Genomic DNA, 24,372 nt, shown 5'->3' on the forward strand with positions numbered 1-24,372 from the left:
AAATGAAATGCAAAATGTACTTCCATCTGAAAAGAGGACTTTGGACCGCTGAGCAACAGACCACTTCTTTTTCTCCTTAGCCCAGGTAAGGAGCTGCTGACGCTGTCTCTGGTTCAGGAGTGGCTGGACACCAGAGACAACGTCAGCAGCTCCTTGATCCCTGATGCACTGACTCCAGCCTCAGTCCACTCCTTGTGAAGAGGAGTTTTCATTAGCTGTAAGCCGTAATCAAAGATTAAAACAAATAAAGCCTTGAACTATTTCACTTTGTGTGTAATGAATCAATATAATATGAGTTTCACTTTTTGAATTGAATTAATGAAATAAATTACATTTTCCACGATATTCTAATGTATTGAGATGCACCTGTACATGTTGGCTTTCTCTTGTGTAACTAATGGAGAAAACAGATGTGTGATCAGAAGGATATGAAATAAATGCTCAAACTGCTTATCATACTACCGAAGCCAATGTTTTCTCTAACAGCCCAATGTATTAACTTCATTAAAGCCAACCCATTGATGTGTGTGTGGTCCATGGTGTTGCAGGCTGTACGAGCAGCTGGAGGAGGTGAAGCATCAGAAAGCCCTCCGGAACAGGCAGGAGGCGTATGCAAAAAACAGACTGAAGGCCAAGGAGTTCCACGAGGTAAAGCACTTTAATTCTGAGTGTTTTCAAAAGACAATGTGATCCTCCAAAGTTTGTTTTGATTTGCCTGAATTCTGAGTAAAGTATTTTTCTACTATCTTTTCACAGAAAACCTTAGGGAAACTTCGTGCCAAGAAGACTCTGTGATGACTTTGAATGTATACTTAGTTCCATGGTGTAAATTTAAATTATTTTAAAAGTATTGTCAATAAAGCATTTAAAGTTATTTGAATCTCCTTATTGTGTTAAATATTTAAGGAAATACAAGGTGGATGTTAAATCTGTCAACACTTCCCTTCAGATGAGTTGAAAAAACATTCATGAAGTCAATTAGAGAATTACAAAACTGGCTGTTACTATTAAACAGCGAGGGACGATCTTACACATCACCTTTTACGTAACCGTTTAACATTTCACACATTATGACTTTCTAGTTGTTAAGTTTGAATAAAAAGAATAGTATCCCATTATGCAAATGCTGTTTCAAAGGTTTTTACAGAAACAATAATGCAGAACTTTGGAAACGAAGGCCTCAGACTGTGGGTTTAATCCTGTCTGAGGTCTCATTACACCGCCCTCTAATGGTCTGAGTGGGCTGCTGGGAACACTCGAGGGTCTCTGCCCACAGAAAGGCCACAGTGGAGGTGTGAAACGACAGCGTTCGGGTTATGAATAGTGTCTTCATGAGGTTTAGAGTTTAGAGAAAGCTATGGTCTTAGGACTCTTCTTCTCCATGGAGGCCTGAGCGGACTTCATCACATCTTCAGTCTGAAGCATGCTCATGTTCCAGTTGGCCTGGGAAAGAAAGAACAAGGTGTTTATTAAGATAAAGGCTGATCCATGGTCTGACTGGTGGGGTGATGTGAGAAAAATCCTCCAATAGTTTCTTATTTGTAAAGTCTGTGCTCTCACCATGTAGTCCAGCCCCTCGGCCACACTGTGGTCTCTGGAGTAGATGAGGTTGATCTTGGTGCCCTGCACAGCCACAGGGCTGCGGCCGGCGATCTCCCCCGCCATCTGCAGAGCTCCGGCCATCATCGCCTCCTTATCTGCAAACACTCGGCTGGAGGAAGCACGAGGGAAAGTGTTAAGACTGATTGCTTAACAAATAGGTAAAAGTTTCTCTTTGAAATGGAGGTGATCTTGTTATTTTTGGCTTAAAAGTGTATATTACCAATAAGGTGGCTAAAACATTGAGAGAACCAATTAGTTGTGCAGCTACTCTAGCCTATAGCCCCTATTGTTTTTTGCAGCAGGGGTCTGTAATATAAAGTAGGTCTAATTCGGAGGGGGGGGTTTTAATAAACAACAAGATTCAATAGATTAAAAAGTGGGACTTAGCCTGAACATTCCTGATTTTACACTGGTCAAACTAAAACGTCTCTGCATGTGATCCATAAAAAGTCTGTTAGCTACTCGTCTAAAACATTTGTAAGTTAAAGGTTGATGCAGCTGATCACTTTTTGACCAGGAGAAAAGGCCTACACACATCAACACTGACCAAATGAACTAAAACCAGCCTGACCTGATGGCACAGGTGTGAAAGTGTATGATCTGAAGAGAGTGCTTTACCTGACCAGACCGCTGCTCTTGGCTTCATCAGCGAACATCTTCCTGGCAGTCAGAGCCAGCTCGTTCACCAGGCTGCAGGAACACACAGATACATAGCATTTATATATAGAGAGCAGCATACATTATTTAAATCAGACTGGGAAACATTTTCAGCAGCAGTTAAAACAAGGCATTGCACATAATGTGAAAAATAAGAGTCGAACAACTATAAACATCTCAAAATATGAAATAAAACGGAACTAAAAAAGGTAAATATAATAATAACTTTATTTGTATAGCACCTTTCATACAGGGGATTGCAGTTCAGAGTGCTTTACATCAGTAAGAAATAAGACATAAAATCAGTGTAAAACAAGCAGCAAGAGCAAAGCATAAAGTGGGATAAAATAATTAAAAATAAAAACATGGGGAATAAAACATAGAGAAATAGTGCAATGTCAATCACAGAGAAATAGTGCAGTATAATAGTGTAAAGTCAGTCAAATGCTTTGGTAAAATGCCTAACGTATTGGCTTCCCTAATATTGTTGGGTAACGTGTTCCACAGTTTTGGGGCGTAGTTTACAAAGACTGCATCACCGATCTTCTTAGGACTCTTTCTGGTGACCTGGAATAGACCTGATGATCGCAGTGTTCTGGCAGGTGTGTAGTTCATTAGAGAGTCAGCAATGTAGCTGGGTCCTTGTCCATTTAGAGCTTTGTATGTAAGGAGAAGCACCTTCAAATCAATTCTGAAAGTTACAGGAAGCCAGTGTTGAGTAGCTAAGACAGGACTAATGTGTTCCCTCCTTTTGGTATTCGTCAGTAGTCTAGCTGCAGAGTTTTGAATGAGCTGGAGTCTTCCAATAGCTTTCTTGGGGAGACCAGTGAACAGTGCATTGCAGTAGTCTAGATATAAAAGCATGAATTAGCTTCTCTGCATCATTGTGATTTATGAATGGTCTTACCTTCGCTATGTTTCTGAGATGAAAGAAAGCTATTTTGGTCACTGTGGCAGCGGGGTGTGGTTAGGGCGCCGCTGCTGGTGTGAAGGGAGTGGCTCGGCCGGAGGCCAGACAGCTGATCGGAATCAGGTAATCAGTGCCGGAATAAAAGCATGTCGTAACCTGGTTCTGGTCTGTTTTGCAGTAGGCGGGATCCTGGAAGGTCGCCAAAGGACCTGTGAAGGTTCCCACACGGGCAACGTTGGAGACCCGTGTATACTTTGTTTGGAGCTAATAAACGCCTGTGATAAACCAACCTGCTCTTTCCGTCCCTATTTGAACCCTGTGTGAGCGGAGAGGCTCACAGTGGCACCTGAACAGGGACATCATGGCGGAAGGAGAAACCCCGCTGGGGCAGGCCCTCCAACGTCTCGCTCACATGCAGGAGACCACCACAGCATTGCAGCGACAGCAGAGCGAGGCTCTGCTCGGGATCGCCTCGAGCCAGCGCGAGGACCGGGCTCTCCTACGGGAGCTGCTGCAGCGTCCGACCGCTCGGGAGGCCGATCCCGCTACCAACCCGGCCCGACCGCCTTCAATTGCCCTCGAGTAATTGACGGCAGAGGATGATCCGGAGGCATACCTGGACATCTTTGAGGGCACAGCGGCGGCGTGCGGGTGGCCGGAGGAGGAGTGGGCAGCGCGGTTATTGCCTCTGCTATCTGGTGGTGCGCAGCTAGCCGCCCACAGCCTGCCAGCAGCCTCTCGGCATGTGTACCGGCATCTGAGGAAGGCCATACTGGACCGGCTTGGCAGCACGCCAGAGGGACATCGCCGCCGGTTCCGGGCCCTCCCCTTCGAGGACGCTGACCGGACCTTCTCCTACGCGCAGCGGCTCCTGGATGCAGCGAGCCGCTGGCTCCAGCCGGGGGTGCGCTCCGCTGAGGAAGTCGTCGGGCAGGTGGCGCTGGAGAAGTTAATCGCCGGCCTGCCATCTTCGATGGCGAATTGGGTCCAGTGCCATCACCCAGCCAACCTGGAAGCAGCCGTCGTCCTCGCGGAGGACCACCTCTCGCTTCCCCGGCGGAGCATGAAAGAGGAGCGCCGACCACCAGCCGTTTCAGCGGGCCGACCCGTCCCAGCCCCAGCCCCGAGGAGGAGGTTTCCGGGAGCAGCTGCCCTTCCCTCCCCACCACCACACGGCCCCAACCCTGCAGCCCCGACACTTTCCCCCCAAGCCCTACCTTACCTTCCTGTTTTTATCTCTCCCCAGGGTCCGGACTATGCTTCTGGTCGTCCGGCACCACGGGGGGCTCCTCAGACGTCAGGGCAGGATTGCTGGCGGTGCGGGCAGCCCGGCCACTTCCGACGGGAGTGCCCTCTCATGGAGCTGGTTCGGGTTGCGGGACCGCCAGCCTCCCCCGATTTGGAAGGGACGTACCGTATACCGGTATGTATACAGGGGGTTACACACCAGGCTCTGATGGACACGGGCTGTAATCAGACGATGATCCATCAGCGCTTGGTTTGGCCTGGGGCATTGATTGAAGCATCGTGGGTGAAGGTGAGGTGTGTGCATGGGGATATTCACCAGTACCCGGAGGTGACGCTGGAAATTTCTTATAAGGGGAAAAAGCATAGAGTCAGGGCTGGAGTTAGCACTCGCCTTACAGTACGTCCACACAGCAGCTTTTCAAAAATCTTGAAAATCTTGGAGCTGGGCGTGTCTGAAAGCTTGGGGATTTTTTGCGAGCAACGCGACCAACAACCAATCACATGAATCTCCCGCCCCCGACATACAAAGCGAAAAAAAAATGGGGATTTTATGCGAGCAATATATATATATATATATATAAACTCCCCAAACAGGCGAAAACCTACCAGTTTCACCCACTGTCTCTGCCACCTCCCTCCATGCCTGGTTCCTCCGGTTTGTATCCCGTTAATAGTTCTGGTCGTAAAGAACCGGGTGATTTGCTACCGTAATTTCTCGTTTGGAATATGAGGAAATGAACTGCGGTCTGGTTCTCCCTGCTTACACGCGGTTTGATTGGCTAGCGCTTCTACTGTCAGATTTGCATAAACGTGATTTGATTGGCTGACGCTTCCAGCTCAGCTTCAAAAGTTGAACATTGCTCAACTTTTGAATCCTGGAAGTAATTCGGCGAAAAGCGAGGCAAAGTGACGTCATCCCCATTCAAAGTCAATGGGCAGAGAAGCGTTGGAAGCGGTGGAAGATTCGTCTAAAGCTGCTCGGTACGTCCACACAGCAGCTTTTGGACGTACCGTTACGCACCCCCTCATTTTGGGAACGAATTGGCCGGGGTTTGCTAAGCAAGCGGGGGCTATGGGGGTGCGTTCACGGACGGCAGGGAAATGTGAGTTGTGTGCTGTGTTTAGTGGAGAGTCGGAGGCGGCTGACGACGTCGAGGGGGAAACGGACACGGAGGGGGCCGCGGAGGTCCCTCTGGACCCGCTGGTGTTTCCCGTGGAGGATTTCCCCCTTGAACCGTCGAGGGACGAGACCCTTCAGCACGCCTTCGGCCAGGTGGTGAGTATTGATGGCTCCCAGCTACACCCAAACGCAGCACTCACTCACCCACACTTTACGGTGGTTAGGGCTGTATCGTGTAAGCCGTGACACACAGACAGGAGAGATAAATACCCAGTTGTTGGTGCCAAAAAGCCGTCGGGAAATGGTTTTCCAGGCGGCTCATTATAACCCCATGTCAGGTCAACTAGGGTACGACAAATCACTAAACCGGATAATGGCCCGATTTTATTGGCTGGGCATTCGCGCAGATGTGAAGCGGTGGTATGCATCTTGCCGTGAATGTCAGCTGGTTAACCCGCCGGCTATCCCCAGAGCGCCTTTGCGCCCGTTACCATTTATTGAGGTGCCTTTTGAGAGAGTTGGTATGGACCTCATCGGGCCATTAGACCGGAGTGCACAGGGATATCGCTTTGTACTAGTCCTAGTGGATTATGCAATGCGACATCCCGAAGCAGTGCCGCTGCGTAATATCTCTGCAAAGAGCGTCGCGCAGGCACTGTTTCACATTATCTCCCGAGTCGGGATCCCGAAAGAGATCCTGACTAACCAGGGCACACAGTTTATGTCACGCACACTAGCTGTATGAACTACTGGTCAATACGGACTAGTGTTTACCATCCGCAGACCGACGGCCTGGTGGAACGGTTTAACAAAACACTAAAGAACATGGTTCGTAAGTTCGTTCACGAAGATAGTCGTAATTGGGATAAATGGCTAGATCCTCTGTTGTTTGCAGTGCGGGAGGTGCCCCAGTCCTCCACAGGATTTTCTCCCTTTGAGCTGTTATTTGGTAGGAAGCCCCGGGGTGTTTTGGACCTAGTTAAGGAAAACTGGGAGGAGGGTCCAAGCACCAGTAAAAACGAAATACAGTACGTTATGGACCTGCGAGCAAAACTCCACTCACTGGGGCAGATATCACGGGAGAATTTGCTCCAGGCTCAGGAACGTCAGCAGCGCCTGTACAACAGAGGGTCGAAACTGAGACAATTTTCACCGGGAGACAAAGTGCTTGTATTACTCCCATCCTCTAGCTCTAAATTACTCGCCAAGTGTCAAGGACCCTTCGTGGTCACACGACGAGTGGGGGACGTCGATTATGAGGTGGTGCATTCTGACAGGGGGGGAGCAACACAGATTTACCACCTTAACCTCCTGAAAGCTTAGAGGGAGGTGGCGTCTGTTTCTCTAGCCACCACGGTGATTGAGAGAGATGAGTTGGGACCAGAGGTCATTAAAAGCAACAAATTAGCCCCGGTCTGTTGTGGTGACAATCTCTCACCGGGCCAGAGAGCAGACGTTGCTTCGTTGCAAAGGCAGTTTGCCGACGTGTTCTCTCCGCTGCCAGGGCGCACCTCTCTCATACACCACCGCATAGAAACGCCCCCGGGCGTGGCCATTCGTTCACAGCCCTATCGGCTGCCTGAACATAAGAGGAAAATTGTTCAGGCGGAGCTTCAGGCTATGCTAGAAATGGGAGTGATAGAAGAGTCCACCAGTGACTGGTGTTGCCCCGTCGTGCTGGTACGTAAGTCCGACGGGTCAATCCGGTTCTGTGTGGACTACCGCAGGGTGAACGAGGTGTCCAAATTCGATGCTTATCCAATGCCCCGGGTCGACGAACACCTGGATCAGCTTTTTGGTTTATACCAATTCATCACACTTCCTTTCGGGTTGTTCGGAACTCCAGCCACCTTCCAGCGGCTCATGGACCGGGTGCTGCGTCCCCACTCTGCATATGCTGCTGCTTACTTGGAAGATGTCATCATTCACAGTGAGACATGGGAGCAGCAGATGGGGGCAGTGCTCGAGTCTCTGAGGCAGGCGGGGTTCACGGCCAACCCGAAGAAGTGTGCGGTTGGACGGAGGGAGGTACGGTATCTGGGGTACCACTTGGGCGGCGGGCAGGTGCGGCCACAGGTAGAGAAAACAAACGCCATTTCAGCCTGCCTGGCGCCCAAGACGAAAAAAGAGGTCAGGAGGTTCATGGGGCTGGCCGGCTACTACAGGCGGTTCATCCCGTCCTTTTCGGAGCTGACCAGTCCCCTGACCGACCTGACCCGAAAGGGTGCTTCAGATCCGGTCCAGTGGACGGAGCGGTGTCAGCTGGCGTTTGAGAGGGTTAAAAAAGCCCTCTGTGGTAAGCCGCTTCTGTATTCTCCTGACTTCTCTCTCCCTTTTGTGTTGCAGACCGACGCCTCGAACAGTGGGGTGGGGGCCGTTTTGTCCCAGCAAGTAGAGGGGGTCGACCGCCCCGTACTGTACATTAGCCGTAAGCTCGCCCAGAGGGAGGTGAACTACAGTACGGTGGAAAAGGAGTGCCTCGCCATACGGTGGGCGGTCGGCGCCCTGCGGTACTACCTCCTGGGGCGCCCTTTCACCCTCTGGTCGGACCATGCCCCGCTCCAGTGGCTCCACTGCATGAAGGATGCCAACGCTCGGATCACTCTGTGGTATCTGGCGTTACAGCCTTTCAACTTCACAGGCCGGGTAACCGGATGGTCGTGGCTGATTTCCTCTCTCGCTCAGCGGAGGGGGGGGGGGGGGGGGAGAGGGGAGAGAGAGTCAGCTTACGGCCAGTAGGATCCCGGTGGGGGGTATGTGGCAGCTGGGTGTGGTTAGGGCGCCGGCTGCTGGAGTGAAGGGAGTGGCTCGGCCGGAGGCCAGACAGCTGATCGGAATCAGGTAATCAGTGCCGGAATAAAAGCATGTCGTAACCTGGTTCTGGTCTGTTTTGCAGTAGGCGGGATCCTGGAAGGTCGCCAAAGGACCTGTGAAGGTTCCCACACGGGCAACGTTGGAGACCCGTGTATACTTTGTTTGGAGCTAATAAACGCCTGTGATAAACCAACCTGCTCTTTCCGTCCGTATTTGAACACTGTGAGCGGAGAGGCTCAGTCACTTTGTTTAAATGGGCGTTGAAGTTCAAATCTGAGTCCAGGATGACACCGAGACTTGTCACCTCCGGTTTAATCCAAGTGGTTAAGATTCCTAGATTATTTCTTAGCATCTCTCTTTTTGATTTGGGGCCAACAAGTAGGACTTCAGTTTTGTCCTCATTCAATTTAAGAAAATTATCGTTCATCCATTTGTTTATTGCTGTCAGGCAGTTGGTAATGGAGTTTATGGCTGTCACATCATTTGGTTCAGCGGATATGTACAATTGTGTATCATCCTGATGATGTCGCCGAGCGGTAACATATAGAGAGAAAAGAGTAATGGGCCTAAACAGCTCCCTTGTGCAACCCCGTAGCGGCTTTCAAGTTTCTCTGATGTATGGCCTCCTGGACTAATATAGAACATCCTTCCTCTGATATATGTTTTGATCCAGTTCAGCACGCAGCCAGAGAAACCAATAAGCTTTTCAAGTCGATTTATTAGGATGTTGTGATCAATAGTATCAAAAGCTGCACTGAGATCTAATAGGATAAGGATGGAGATGTTATTTGCATCAGAGTTGAGTCTGAGGTCACTAATTACCTGTGAGTGCAGTTTCCGTACTGTGGTATCTTCTGAAACCTGACTGAAACACTTCTAAGATGTTGTTTTCTTTAAGATAGGAATTGATTTGGACTTAGACAATTCTTTCCAATATTTGACTGATAAATGGTAGATTTGATATTGGTCTGTGGTTTGCTACTGTGTTGTTATCCAATGTAGGTTTCTTTAATAGAGGCTTTACAACAGCTGTTTTAAAGGCATCAGGGAAGACGCCAGTTTTAAGGGATGTGTTTATAATGTCCAGGACCGGAGATGCTATCAAACACTCGCTTAAAGAATGTTGTGGGGATAGGATCAATGTCTGAGGTTGTGGAGTTTGCTTCTGAGACAGTTTTACACAGTTCGCTTAGTGTGATGCATGTGAAGTTACTCATGGTTACATTACATACTCTACTGAGATCGGTTTCATCTCCACCTCCACTAGTATTGATACTAGCTCTGATTGAAGTTATTTTAAACAGAGCAAATTCTTCACATTTAGCTGTTGGGGAGGGGTGGGGGGGGCAGAGACAGTGTTTAGCAGCTGATCGATAGTGGAGAAAAGGACTAATATAGAAATAATCTTTCCTTGCTCGTCGGATGGTTCTGTTAAAGACAGTTAAAGCATCTTTGTAGATTTCACAGCAGATAGTGGTTTTTGTTTCCCTCCATTTTCTCTCTGCTGCACGACATTTCCTTTTTTCTTCTTTGACACCATTATAGTTCAACCAGGGGGAGGCTCTGGTTGTCGATTTCTTTTTAGTTTTTAGTGGGGCAACAGAATTTAATACAGCTGATAGTGCATCATTGAGATGTTCTACCATTTCATTCAGAGAGCTGTCATGACTGTGTGGTTCATAGAGTCTGATGAGATCGGTGAACTTTGATTCAGCCATGTCGTTAAGGAGCCTTTTTTTAACTATGACTTCTTTTTTTGTTTTAGTAAGGGTTATTTCAGCATCAAAGAATATACAGTGATGGTCGGAGAGAGGTAGCTCAGTTATTGAGATATTATTGATGTTCAGCCCAGTTGTTATCACTAAGTCTAATGTGTCACCATGTCGATGAGTTGCATTTATTATATGCTGTGTTAGATCAAAGCTATCTAGTAGATTTGCAAGCTCTATAGCTTTGGAGTCCGCTTTTTTATTTATATGACTATTCAGGTCTCTGTTTAGGATCACCTTATCGTAATTGGTAACACATAGTGAGATCAATTCAGAGAACTCTTGTATAAATAATGGTGAGTGTCTAGGTGGACGTTATATTGTGACAATTATGGTTGATTCAGTTTTTAGTTCGATGGCTAGATATTCCATCGACATGAACTCACCTAGTTCTGTTATTCTGAACAAAAATGTTGAGGAAAAAATGGCTGCGACCCCTCCTCCTCTTCGGTTCTTTCTGGGCAGTTGATAAAAGCTATAGTTTGGTGGACAGGTCTCTCTCATTATTGATGTAGCTGTGTCGTTATTAAGCCATGTCTCCACTAAGCAGATGCAATCTAAGTTATTTTCTTTAATCAGATCATTAACTAAAAAGGTTTTATTATTCAGAGTTCTGACATTTAGGAGGGCTAATTTTATTTGTTGGACTTCTATGTCATGAGAGGAGATCTGCTTTGGCTGGACTTTGATCACTTTGAGGTTAACGGCACGTGCAGGCCTATTAGATGGTGCATAGTTTTTACCATGCCATTGACTGGTTAAGATTACTGGTATGTTGGAGATGGCATGGCTTCTGTACTATCGTTGTTTTTCTTCGGGCAGTGAGTCCACTGAGATTGCACTGAGTTCAAGATGTTGTTTCGTGGAAGTCAGTGGGTTGCAACTTGCTTGTGTCCATGCAAGAGGTTGTGTCATTCGATTTAGATGGAGCAGAGATTGGGGCTTGATTCTGTCCACTTAAGGAGGTCAAGAGCAGGTGACTGATGTTTGCTGTTAGTAGTCGAGAACCTCTATAATTTGGGTGAAGTCCATCAGATGCAAAGCGGTCCCCACAATTCCAGAAAATATTGAAATTGTCAATGAATCTCAGTTTGTGTGAGTGACAGACAGATGCCAGCCAGGTGTTGAAAGACAGGAGTCGACTGAATGCCTCTTTTCCTCTACGATAGCAAGTAATTGGTCCACTGATGGATACATCCTGATGTTCGGTATATATAAACAAGTTGACTGTGAAAGACAAGAATCTGTAGACTGTCTGACGAATAAACACTATGAAGGCAGGGCCAAATCACAGCTAGCAAAATGTAAAGGTTGGATATTATTTACATATAGGCCCATTCCCAAACCGCCCCCCTACACCCTACCTTTCCGTTTGCGCGTTCACGCGGAGGGTCCGCCATATTAAGGGCTGTTCCAAAGCAACGAGTGTGGAGCGGTGTGGAGGGGGAGTGGGCTATCAAGCCCTCAAACAGCGAGTCTGCAGCGATGCTGACTTGAGACCGGTCTCTACCTGACCGGAGTCCCGCTGTGTGTGTCCGTCAGGAAACACGCTGTTTACAAGTAGTTCCAGCAAACATCCACTGATAAACTGCGATGTTAACAACCTCATGATGACCTCATATGTTTTAACTTAGGATCAAACCTGTGTTTAGTCTAGAAAAAGGTAAATGTGTGCATTTTATTATAAAGTTGTGTATATTTACAGACTGTTGCAAAAACTAAGAAGCTTATAAACATCAGGTTTAAAACTAAAAGAACAAGATGAAAGATGTTTGGAGTTTTATTTGAATTATTAATTTAAACTTTTTGTCTAAGACATGCTGATTTGAAACCGTTGTTACATACAGTTACGGCATTTCCTGTTTCTGCTGGAGAGAGGGGAGGCCGTCCCAAAGCTTGCTGCTGTATTTATACCCTTAACTCTTAATGGAGGGAACTTCATTCAGCTGCGAGTGTGGCTACAGACGGAGTTCACTCCGTCACCGAGGGGTGATTTGGGATTGGGCCTTAGTGTGCACGGAATAGCATTTTATACTGGAACATGCATTTCCTGCTGAAAATGCGTGCGAATGCTGTAAACTGTGTACATTTGTTGCTGAATTTAGCTGAAAAAGCTGAATATTGTATTAGTTGAATGGTCTCTGCTTTAGCTACAAAAACCAAGTCAGTGTGTTGCTGAACTTAGCGGAGAAATGCAGAAAAGTGAAATGATTTTAATCAAAATTGTTACAGCTCAAATGCATTGCAATGATTTTGTTGGAAACTTGAAAGTGAAATGTTAAACTGGAAAAGTAGGAAGAATAGTGAAGAAAACCTCAAACAGCGAGTCTGCACCCGGAGCCTGTTTTTCAGGTCTCAGGCTCGAAAATGACATGCCCAGAACAAATGACCATATCTTCACTTCTAAAAGGGGTCAATTAATAATCTTTTTTCTCAAAGCAATGATAAACCTGTGAGTTGGATGTAGAAAAGTGAGAATCAATATAGATGTTTTTATTTTAAAGTAAATTCAGATTGAACATAGTAAAACATTTTTAATTATAGTGTCCGTCCAAAAAGAAAACATTACTTACAGTGAAAACCACCCTTGAATGATGGGATAGTAGACAAAAAGTTAGGAATCCAAACTATAACATATAAGTACCCTGTATCAAGATTGATGCAAAACAAGTTAAATGAGACCTTTTTAGAGTGGTTTAGGAACAAATTGGGTGTATTTGCCATATCTCTGGAACCCATTGGTTGATTTTGGTGATTGACACCTCTTTTGAACCGTTAGAGCCAATAGAATCGAGGGGAAGTTCCTAAATCCAACTACACGTTACCATGGAGGAGTGTGAGTGATGCGCACGCAGTTTGCCCAAACCGAAAGCTACGTTACGCTCTGAAAACTGAAAACTAGGCTTAATGACATAAATATTATTATGGATTATCAGTAATCATTTCAAAGTGACACAGAGACATTGGATTAACCTTCAGCTGCGTTTTAATGCCTTTGAACACAACTTTTGATCAGAAAACAGTGATAATAGTGATGATAGTTATACCATTGGAATCTGTGGAATCTCATCTATCAGATTATATCTTGTTTGTGCAGATCCGATGAAGTATAAAATATCGCTAACGTGAGTTATGTGCTAAGTGTGTTAGCACTCTTTCGCTTAGTGCTAATTCAGAGGCTTGGCATTAGACTTGTGTTTCGTTTCGGTAAAACATTTTCATATCGTCAGTTAGCTGAGTTTCTTCCCGTTAAGTGGGTATGACACATTAATAGGTTGTTAAATGTTAAGAAGCCCTGAGACACAGTTTCGTGAATATTGTTGTGTACCGGGCTTAACAGGTTAATATTTAAAAGAAAAGGTTTAAAAAAGATATAAACAACAACATGTATAGCCACAATGTCCTGAAAGAGCTCAATAATTTGATAGTTGAATGGTTTATAGCTGAAAGTAGGCTGAAGGAGTTGGATATTAAATGTAAGTAGTGAATGAATGTGTATTAAGAAGAGAAAAGAAAGTAAAAACGCTTTGAAAAGCAGCAGAATATTTTAACTGCAAACTTTTGAACTAAAACCATACGTACACCAACTCAATATGTGGAACGTGTTGAAGTCAGTATGAAGTCTCCATCAAACAGAAAAGAATAGGCTGAGACAGTCTGTTAAACTCCAGTCTGTGTGTTTGAGGTGACGACGTTATCAAACACCTGTGTGTGAGCCCAGAGATCAAAGGTTACCATGGAGATGTGCAGTGAAAGGAGAGCCTTTCCATTGTTCTGAATGAGAGATAAACCTCTTACATTTCTAACTATAGTTTAAAAATGGTAGCAGCTATCGGTAAAATGTCAACGTGTGGTGCATGTCAGGACCCTGAGGAGCGTCTGAGTCTGCTTTTTTTGGTGTACTTTTGGGTCAATAATGTGGCATTTTTGGCAGATTTACTAAAGGTGTGCAGCTGGTGCTCTCAGGATAGATCAGGCTGAATTTACAATGGGCCTCAATGGAGACATGTTGAAAGTTTTTGTCACTTCATGCCCTCAAGAGGCATTTTTGTTTTGTTAATTGTTTTTGCTTAATTTTTTTTTTCTTCAACGTAGGAGTGGTTTTCCTACGTTTTTCATGAAAAATGATGTCCAAGCCTCTCTGAAGAACCAGCACCTTACCGTGGTAGAGAGGTTTGTGTGCCCTGATGAACCTGGGGGCTGTGTTGTCTGGAACCTTGTGTTCCTGGTAGGGTCTCCCATGGCAAATTGGTCTCAGGCAAGGGGCCAGACTAAGATTGGTTCAAAAGACCTCATGAAAGACGATACAAGAAGTGAGGATACCCGCCCGGAGGAAACCCGGGGTCCCCTTCTGGTATAACCATGACATTTGTTATTTTAGAATTAAAATGATCAACTAGCTCATTTACTGAGAAGTTAGCATGGGCAAGTGAGGGAGTAAAAATCTGGGCAAACATTTCTTGTGCATTTTCAGTTAAGTGACGTCTAGTGGTTACCTCTTTCTTAACAGTTGTATGGACGGTAATAGAGCTCTCAAAGAAAACACAGGAATGGTCGGAGAGCGCAACATCAGTCACCACAAGCTTAGAAATGTTCAGACCCTTTGATACAATTAAGTCCAGGGTGTGCCCCTTATTGTGCGTCGGACCCTTGACATGCTGAGTCAGTCCAAAATTGTCGATAACACAAAACAGTTCTTTAGCCCCTCTGTCCTCAAGGTTGTCAACATGGATATTAAAATCGCCAATAATGATTAAACGGTCAAAGTCAATACACACTATAGACAACAACTCGGTAAAATCATCAATAAAGCTTGCACAGTATTTGGGTGGTCTGTAGATGTTTAGGAAAAGAGATCGAAAGGAGCATTTCAACTGAAGGGCCACATATTCAAAATAAGCAACGTTTCCATACATAGTCTGCTTGCATTAAACAAAATAGCTACTCCACCCCCTTTCTTATGTAGTCTTGCCTGACTCATAGAAATAATCGGGCTGTATTGTTAGACCCCACATGGACGATTAGACGATTGACAGACGACGGGAGTGAGTGCAGCAGCCCCGGGAGTTTCTCCAGGATAACCGGGACGGTGGCTCCAGGGAGGGCAGCGTGCGGCCCGCGTTGAAAATCGGATGTTTCTGATTATGGAATCTGGAATTATTAATGTGGTTGGGGCGAACAGGGGACGAGGGGGTGCCGGTGATTGAGGATGTGGTGATCGAGCAGAAACAGCTGGGCTCGGAGAGGATTTTCTTGCCGGCTCAGGGCCCGAAAAACTTCCCGAGTGTCTCAGCACGGCCTCTTTGAGGAGTCTACGACGTGAAGAGGTGGTCGCCGGACGGGATGAGGGACGTCGAGTTGACTTCACAGTGGCCTGGGAAGCAGCACAAATGCTGTCGGCTGCCGGCGTAGAAGTTGCAGAGGCGGCAGGGTGCAGATCTGGACGGGTCAGGTGCCGCGGGAGCATCAGCTGGACGGGCCGGATCATCTGGACGGGCCAGCGCCGCGGGAGCATCATCTGGACGGGTCAGTGCCGCGGAGGCATCAACCAGATGGACCGGATTGTCGGACAGGGCCGCGAAGCGGTTCCGAAGGCCCAGGCGAGGCGGTGAAGTTACTCCATTCAAAAAGCTCCTGCGCACCACCTCAGACCACGACTGCTGGTGGCTAGGTGTCGAGCAGTCGGAAGGCCGCGGACAGGTGGAAGGATCCCACAGAACTGTGTCATGGATAGTTGCACTGAACGAGGCAAGCTGTTTAGACTGCACCGATGCTACCTCCATGAGACCGGACACGAGAGAGTCTTTTTCTTTCAGCTTGTCAGAAAGCCATCGGATATCCTCCTTAAGGTCTGTTATCTGTTTCTTTGCTCTTTGAAGTAGCGCATCATCCTCAGGGTGTTTTGATGGCATTCTTGAGTGTGAAAGGTTTAGGGCAATTACTGTCCCATGCAGTGCTGGAATTGGGCCGGTACTCACCGGTACGCAGTACCGGCACTTCTGGTTCTGACCCATGGAGTACCGGCACTTCTTGCTCAGTACCGGCATGCTGGCGGTACTCCGGTACTCATGCACCGTGCCAGTACTCAACACTCTCCCGCCGTTCTTATTATACATCCATATATATATATATACAGCCGCCCGGTACTCAGTAGATGCGTCATGAGGTGCCGACCGGACATTCTCATCGCTCTAACCGCTGGAGTTTCACAGCGGCTGTCAGCTGTTTACTCCTGTCATTCAAACAGAACGTGCTGGGAGAGGGGGCGGGGCTTATCTTCTCCATGTAAAAGCTGTGGTGGAAAACGACTATGTCAAAATTAACCTATTTGACCGTGATTTAATAGTAATACACGTTTCAAAATAATAATAATAATAATGCCGAAGTAACAACATACTGAAAACTGTTAGTAAAACCATGTTTTAATGCTTTACAATTTACATACCTAGATGCACGTGTGTTGTGTTTATGCAGTGCAACTCCCACCCAGTGGGTGGCTATGTAGAGTGATAGAACAGAGCAGGCACGCCCCCGAGAGAAGGAAAGCAAGTCACGTCACAAATTAGCATTTCTAAAATGTTAGCGTGGATTAATAAAAGTGCAAAAAGACAGCGGTTGTCGCCGGAAGAAACTTCAAATACAGAGAATGCTGTGCCTGTGTTGGAAATTGTGTCTGATGGGGAGCTTTCTTTGGTTGATCCTCCTGCTCCAAGTTCTAGTGCATTAGCATTAGCACTAGCTCCGCCGCCTCCTCCAGAGCCTCTAAAGTTAGCTGCTGCTGGCGCAAACTGCCACCACCAACACCGGGCAAAGCGATGCACCTGACTGCTGGACAACGGACCAGGTGCAATATTTTTGCAAGACCAATGCATGGCTCCTTCTTAAAGATAAGAAGCTAGGATGTCGGATATGCAGAGATGTCAAATCTTTGGGAATACACACTGGACAAGGACTGAAACTGTCAACTGAATGGGGTGAGTGTGCAGTGGTCTCATTTCGGTGTTGACAAGGGCAAACAACAAGCTAGCCTGAGAAAAAAAAATCAAAGAACATAAAGAATCACAAGCCCATGTAAAAGCTGCTGACATCCTTACATCTGCTTCACGTGAAACTATTCAACATCAAGTGCAGTCTATGCATAAATCTGAATTAGACACTACTATCAGAGTTTTTCGAACGGCATATACAATTGGCAAACATAGCCGGCCATTCACAGACATGCCAATTGATTTGAATGTACAGAAACTGAATGGGCTGAACGTGGGCAGGGTTTTGCACTCCAATAAAACCTGTGGCGAAATCATCGACCACATAGCTCATGAGCTGAAGAAAAAAATGGCAAAAGACATTACAGAAAACCAAAGAAAACTCTGTGTTTTGGTCGATGAATCTACCACTATTAGTGGTAAAACGGTGCTTGTTGTGTGTCTACGCTCAGCATTAGCTGAGGCTGAGCCCGAAACGTTTTTTTGGGAGCTGATCGAGTTGGATGGAACACGGCTGATGACATCACAAAGGCGTTAATGAGTGTCTTGGAAGAGATTTTAACGAGACTTTTTAGGTCAGTGTTTCGTTTCTTTTGCATGTGATGGGGCTTCAGTCATGCTAGGGAAGAGAACAGGCGTTGCTACCCAGTTGTGTAGTAAATTCCCAAGCCTGTTTGTGTGGCACTGCCTCCAATCATCGTCAAGAGCTGGCAGTTGGGGATGTGGTCAAGGAGGTCTCAGGGCTCAATCATTTCCAGATCTTTTTTGACAAACTCTATTCCTTGTTCCATGCCTCCCCCAAAAATCAGAGGCAGTTTAGCGCAGTGTGCGCAAGCAGTCGGACAGCGTCTCCTGGTGATAGGGCGTGTTTTGTCCATCCGCTGGGTGGCTTCAAGTGAAAGGAGCGTCAGAGCAGTCTGGGAAAACTACCGAGTGCTTCATGATCACTTCACAAATGCTGCAAACGACACGAGCAGGGATTCCAGAGACAGAGCAAAGTACAAGGGCCTGGATGATGTGCTCACATCTGCAACGTTTGTCAGCAATCTGGGACTGATGTACGATGCGCTCACAGAGCTCAGCGACCTCTCTCGGCAACTCCAAAAAAGAGAGATGACACTGCCTACAGCAGATAGGCTCTTAACTCGAGAAATACGAGTTTTTTGAATCCATGGTCACCATGCTTGGCCCACACATGACTACAGTTCATACAGCTCTAGCTGAGAAGTCCTTCAAGGGTGTTGCCCTGCGTGAGAATGGCAGGCTTGTACAGATTCATGCAGGTCAGTTTTTCCGCAGTATGGTAGAGAATCTGAGACACAGAATGACTTCCACAACCTCCTCTCATGTCAGCACAAGAGAAATCCCATTACATGGCCGGGAGGCCCGGGACAATCAGCTAATCCAGGACATGAAAGTTATCCATCCTGGAAGTTGGCCTGAAGAGGAGTTAGACGTACAGTATGGGGACGTAGAGGTGCTACGTTTGTGCGAAGTGCTGAAAGTGGACAGAAGAGAGACTGTTCAGGGCTTTCGCGAATACAAGGAAACCAGGGCATCCCGTACACCTGCTGCCATGGAGCCTCTACTGAAAGCAGTCCGAACCATCGCTGTCTCCACTAGTGAGTGTGAGCGGGCATTCAGCTGCATGAACGATATCCTTACTGCAAAAAGGAATGCTCTCTCTGTCAGCCGACTGTCCAGCCTGGTTTTCATTAAATGTAATGGACCATCACTAGGACAGTTCAATCCGGAACAGTATGTGAGGTCCTGGCTGGCAAAGGGAAGGAGAAGTGCTGATGAAAGAGCCTGTCCAGCTCCAGCCCCTGATACTGATGTCCCCAAGGCCTTCTGGAGCCTTTTCTAACAATGTGAAGTATATTGCAAAGCAGCTCACCCAGTGAGAAGACTTTTGGCATAATGTGCCGATTTGTACAGATCCTGGAGATAGAAGGACTTCAGACCAACTAGGGAGTTATCTGATCAGCTTGGTGTTCAATGTAACTCTTTACCATGGCTCATTTTAGATTGTGCAAATTTTGCATTTGTTTTACATGTTCTTTGTTCATGCTCTTTATCATTTTTCTGAGTTGGAAAGTTAGATTGCATCATAGTTTACTTTATACATATTTGTATTCTTCAGTGGTGAAGTATATTGCAAAGCAGCTCAGCCATGTGAGAAGACTTTTGGCACTTTTTTCGTTTTCTGAGTTGGAAAGTTAGATTGCATTCAAAATGTACAGAAATACTTAATTTTGTTAAAGCTTTTTATAAAAAATGCTTCTGACCAGAGCTTTGTTTCCTTGTCATTAATGTTGAACACCACCAGAGGGGCTCTCACCTGAAAGGTCTCTGCTTCATGTGTCTTCAGCAGAAGATCTAGACTTTGATTGCTATATTTTCAGTTAATATTGACCTTACTGAGCTTTAGCCATATCCGCTGCCTATCATAAAAATGTTAAGTACAGTGAACCTTTCTAAAATATACAGTAGTAAAGAGACAAACCCACCAGCATTATAGTAGCCAAATTCTTGTTTGTGGGCTGTATATATACAATTGACTTGAAAAAGTTGCTGATTTTAGAGTACTGGCACCTTTTTCATTCCAATTCAAGCACTGGTCCCATGCACCAATGCCAAACTGCGTCAAGATGTTGTATAAATAGGGATGGCTAAATGTTTGTAAGCAGGAGAGTTAGATGCTAACAGATGCCAGATGCTAACAGGTAGTGGGAGCCTGTAAAAATTGCGACTGCCTCTCAGAGTCCGATCATTTAAGTGATCGCTTTCTACGGAAGAGGATTCTGGGCATACAATCTAGTAATTCTTTATGTTAGTGGGCTAACTGTAGTGTGATTACTGATTTTTATAAAAGTAACGAAGTAACGCGTGTCGGGCAATGTTAGTAACGTAATGTGATTGAATGATGAGGAGGCTGTGGCTAAGTGGGTAGTGTGCTGGACTTGGAATCAGGGGGTAGCAAGTTCGAGTCCCACTGCAGTCAGCATGTCGTTGTGTCCCTGGGCAAGACACTTCACCCCAAATTGCTCGTGTGGGGATTGTCCACAGTACTGAATGTATGTAAGTCGCTTTGGATAAAAGCGTCTAACAAATGACATGTAATGTAATGATTACTGAATTATAAAAGTAACGCGTTACCGACAAAAGTAATATTATTATTACCCAACTCTGCCCTTAACGAGCTGCGCAATACACACTAATGTTAAAATCTGAAGAAGGCCTCTTTACCAAGCTCCAAACTATATATATTTCAAAAAGTCTAAAATATATAAAAAAATCTGAAGAACAAGTTTTATAGCTGAATGTCTTGTGATCATTTTAAAGTTGGGATGAAGTCTCTAGCTGAAAGTATGTGGAAGGAGAAGCATTTGGCGCAAGGTGTAGGTAAAAGAGGATTTGAATGTTCCTCCCATTGAGTTACATGTTAAAAAAAGAGTTTAAAACGCTGAATATTTCAAAAAGTATAAAATATTTTGAAAAAGTTGAAAGTTTCCCATCATGTGCTGAAAAGGCTGAATATTTTTGATATTTTAATGGTTTCTGTAGCTGAAAGTATGCTGAAGTTATATCGTTAAAACTTACGGAAGAACTGCAGGTGAAATAATATGAAGTTGAAGAATAAGGATTTGAAGAACAATAGTGCCAAGTGTCATGAAGTGACAAAAACGTTCAACATGTCTCCATTAAGGCCCATTGTAAATTCAGCCTGACCTGTCCTCAGAGCGCCAGCTGCACACCTTTAGTAAATCTGACAAAAATGCCACATTATTGACCCAAAAGTACACAAAAAGCACACTTCAGACGCTCAGGGTCCTTGACATGCTTCACGGCGTTGACAGCAGTTAGAAATGTAACACACAGGTGTTTGATAACATCGTCACCATGGTAACCTTTGATCTCTGGGCTTACACAGGTGTTTGGTAATGTTGTCAGCTCAAACACAAACACACAGACTGGAGTTTAAAGACTGTCCCAGCCTATTCTTTTCTGACTGATGGAGACTTCAACAGGTTCCACATATTTTATACATTATTGGTGACGTATGGTTTTAGTTCAAAAGTTTGCAGTTAAAATATTCTGCTGCTTTTCAAAGCGTTTTTACTTTATTTTCTCTTTCTTTCTCTTACAATTCACTACTACTTACATTTAATATCTAACTCCTTCAGCCTACTTTCAGCTACAGAAACCATTCAACTATATCTACATTATTCAACTATTTCAGGACATTGAGGCTATACATGTTGTTGTTTATACCTTTTTCAAACCTTTTCTTTTAAATATTAAGCTTCTTCACTATGTTTCCTACGCTTCCAGTTTAACATTTCACTTTTAAGTTTTCAACAAAGTCATTGCAATGCATTTGAGCTGTAACCATTTGATTCAAATCATTTCACTTTTCTGCATTTCTCCGCTAAGTTCATCAACACACTGACTTGGTTTCTGTAGCTAAAAGCAGCTACAGAGACCATTCAGCTAATAACATGTTCAGCTTTTTCTGCATTTTCAGCTAAATTCAGCAACAAATGTTCACAGTTTACAGCATGTGCACGCATTTTCAGCAGGACATTTTCACGCATTTTCTAGTTAAATATAAGTGTACATTTTACAGTGTGAAGTTCTAAGTCCAGTTAACAAAAGAGGAGCTGTGGAGCAGTGAGCTCTGCAGCCAGAGGGGAGGAGTTATTGCAGTCTGCAGGAAGGACATTATAATGTCTGGAGTTTTTTATCAGTTATTTTTTTGCTACATATACATTTGACTGTTTATATATCAATGATTGCTCATCTTGTGTGTTTCCCCAGGCCAGAGGTGTGCTGACCATCTACTGTAGGTCCCCATTTCCAAACCTCTGAACTAACCTTTAACACCATATCCTAACACTGATTTGTTGCACACACTGCGTCACTGATACTTTTTTAAAATGGAACCCCCATACCCTACTAGCCCAAACTTTAACCAAATCATTATAATCACGTTTGATTTTGTGTTATTCAAGGATTTACTTACCTTAAAAAGCTTTGCACATCCGTTGCACATGCATTTCTGCATATAGCTTGTGACTTTAACACATTTATTTAAATGTTGCTTTACCTGCGGCTGCCGATCACTTTAGGAAGTCTCTGGAGAGTTCCAACATCTGCAGCCAGGCCAATGTCCACCTCCTGTAGAGAGACTCTGTTAACATTGTGCATCGTATCAGTTGCTCTCAGAACATCGCCTGTCTCCTTCAGTACAACTAGGTCTCACTCTTTTAGTTTTTAGTATATAAATGAGCAGTTTATGCTTTAGGAATAGGAACTAAGTATACCCTGGTTTTTAGTTTTACAGTCTTAGAAACTTTGTTTTAATGTCTGAATGAGGAGGAACATGACTGACATTTGATATTTTATGACAAAAGCAGTAACATTTTACTAAAAACCTCAGTAACTAATATTGATGTTGTGAGCTATACATCTAAAATATAGTGAAACAAGAATATAAAGCCTTTTCTTTGACCTTTATCCAGGTGATTCAATTAGATAAACCATTTTACTCTTTATTTCTTTCACTAGCCTATTTTATTCATCAGCTCTGTTTCCCCATGTCTTTCTTTCGAATCATTTATCTGTTCTTTGTTTTCTCCCGGAAGAACAATTTCCATTTTGTTGCCACATTTGTGAGGATGATAATGAGAAGGACACACCTTGACCTGGAACCAGGCGTCCTGCGTGCACAGACGGATGTCACAGGCGGTGATCAGGTCCACACCTGCAGCAGAGCAGGAACACGCAGCAGCACACGCACCGTGAAGAGAAACGTTATATGAAGAAAGTACCATCAAATACCAGCTCAAGTAAAAATATAAAGCATAAACTATACAAGAACATTGGACAAAAGGTAAAGAGACAGGTGTGATTCATATCAGAAGAGTCATTGTGTATGTACAGTACAGCAGATTTATGGGATATTTATAATATAATGTTTATGAATGTTACTTGCTGTTTGTGTTAATACAGAGATGTTATATCAGTAAATATAGAATATTCGATTTAATATATAGAAGAAGGTGAAAGGTTGTAAAAATATAGCACAATATATAGTATAGTTAAACAATGTAACGTAAAATACTATCAAAATCATAAAGGTAGGCTTTGTGTGTTCATTTTATGGTAAAGTGGAGTTGCAATTGGTCTATGATCTGAATTTATAGCTGCACAATAATAATAGTGATGTAATGATGATGATGATGACGACCTACCTCCCCCCCACACACGCTCCGTGAATGGCCCACCACAACAGGCTTTGGACACTACAATGAGAAAAAAAGGAAAAAACAGACTGAAACATTTGAATGCTGCCCTTGACCTGTCAGCAGTATGGTTCTTAGTGTGAGGAACAGAACCTCTCTGCTGACCTTCTCTATGACGCTGAACGTCTCTTGGTACTTGGTGATTATTTTTTTCATGTTCCATGACCTTCTGGCCATGTCGTCCCCCTCTGGTTGAAGGACGTCTCCGGCCATGTCCATCAGGTCGATTCCTGGACAGTCACACAGCACAGAATAAATATGGCTTACTGTGAAGACAGTGTTCTAAAGAACATCTGTCCCCCTGACACCCACCAGCTGTGAAGATCTTCCCAGCCCCTGAGACGAGCACCACCCTGCAGTCCGGGTCCGCTGCGATCTCATTGAAGCAGTCCACCATCTCACTGGAGGAGAAAGCCAAAGGCTCCATCAGTTATTAGAAACACTGTTGTGTGCATGCTTCAAATAACGACTTCCAGTGGTCTATCTTTCAATATTAGAAAATATGAAATCACAAAGAGAATTAAAACTGCGGTCACAGACGTGCACGCAGTTGTGGGGGGGCCTTCGCGTCCGAGCGCCTGTCGGGGCGGGTCGTCCCGGCGTCAAGCAGACCTCAGAAATTAGCCGTTTGTAATTTCTCAAATGTTCGCGTCCCGGACTCCTCGGTCCTCCGGCAGCGACCCGGAAACGGATGTGGGCGCGCCGCCTCGAAGGAAAACAAATTTCTGTAAAGGCTCGTCGAGGATCGATTATCGCGGAGGCTGTCTGGAGGAGCAGTAACCGTGGCGTGTGGTGCAGTGGGTTGTGCAGACTTTCTGCCCTTTACCGTTTGTTTACTCAATAAACGCATCTCCTCTGGATATTAGGCCATGTATGTTTTTAATACTACTGCTTTAATTGTGAGCCGACATTTACAGTGAGAACAGCTGCTGAGGCCAGTGCAGAAAGCAGAACAGTG

General features: G+C 45.1%; 1 protein-coding gene across 1 annotated transcript in view; it reads right to left on the bottom strand.

Moving 5' to 3' along the window:
• Positions 1-639: 639 nt before the first annotated feature.
• The window catches only part of ech1 (enoyl CoA hydratase 1, peroxisomal), a 33,740-nt gene continuing 10,007 nt past the window's right edge, over positions 640-24,372 (bottom strand). Inside the window, 9 exon segments of the mRNA XM_034239560.1 lie at positions 640-1,443; positions 1,561-1,711; positions 2,221-2,292; positions 22,217-22,287; positions 22,809-22,875; positions 23,367-23,392; positions 23,394-23,414; positions 23,520-23,644; positions 23,727-23,815. Coding sequence (XP_034095451.1) covers positions 1,339-1,443; positions 1,561-1,711; positions 2,221-2,292; positions 22,217-22,287; positions 22,809-22,875; positions 23,367-23,392; positions 23,394-23,414; positions 23,520-23,644; positions 23,727-23,815 — 727 coding nt within the window. The 3' untranslated portion in view covers positions 640-1,338.

The sequence above is a fragment of the Gymnodraco acuticeps genome, unplaced genomic scaffold (assembly GCF_902827175.1).
Source record: "Gymnodraco acuticeps unplaced genomic scaffold, fGymAcu1.1, whole genome shotgun sequence".
Classification (NCBI taxonomy): domain Eukaryota; kingdom Metazoa; phylum Chordata; class Actinopteri; order Perciformes; family Bathydraconidae; genus Gymnodraco; species Gymnodraco acuticeps.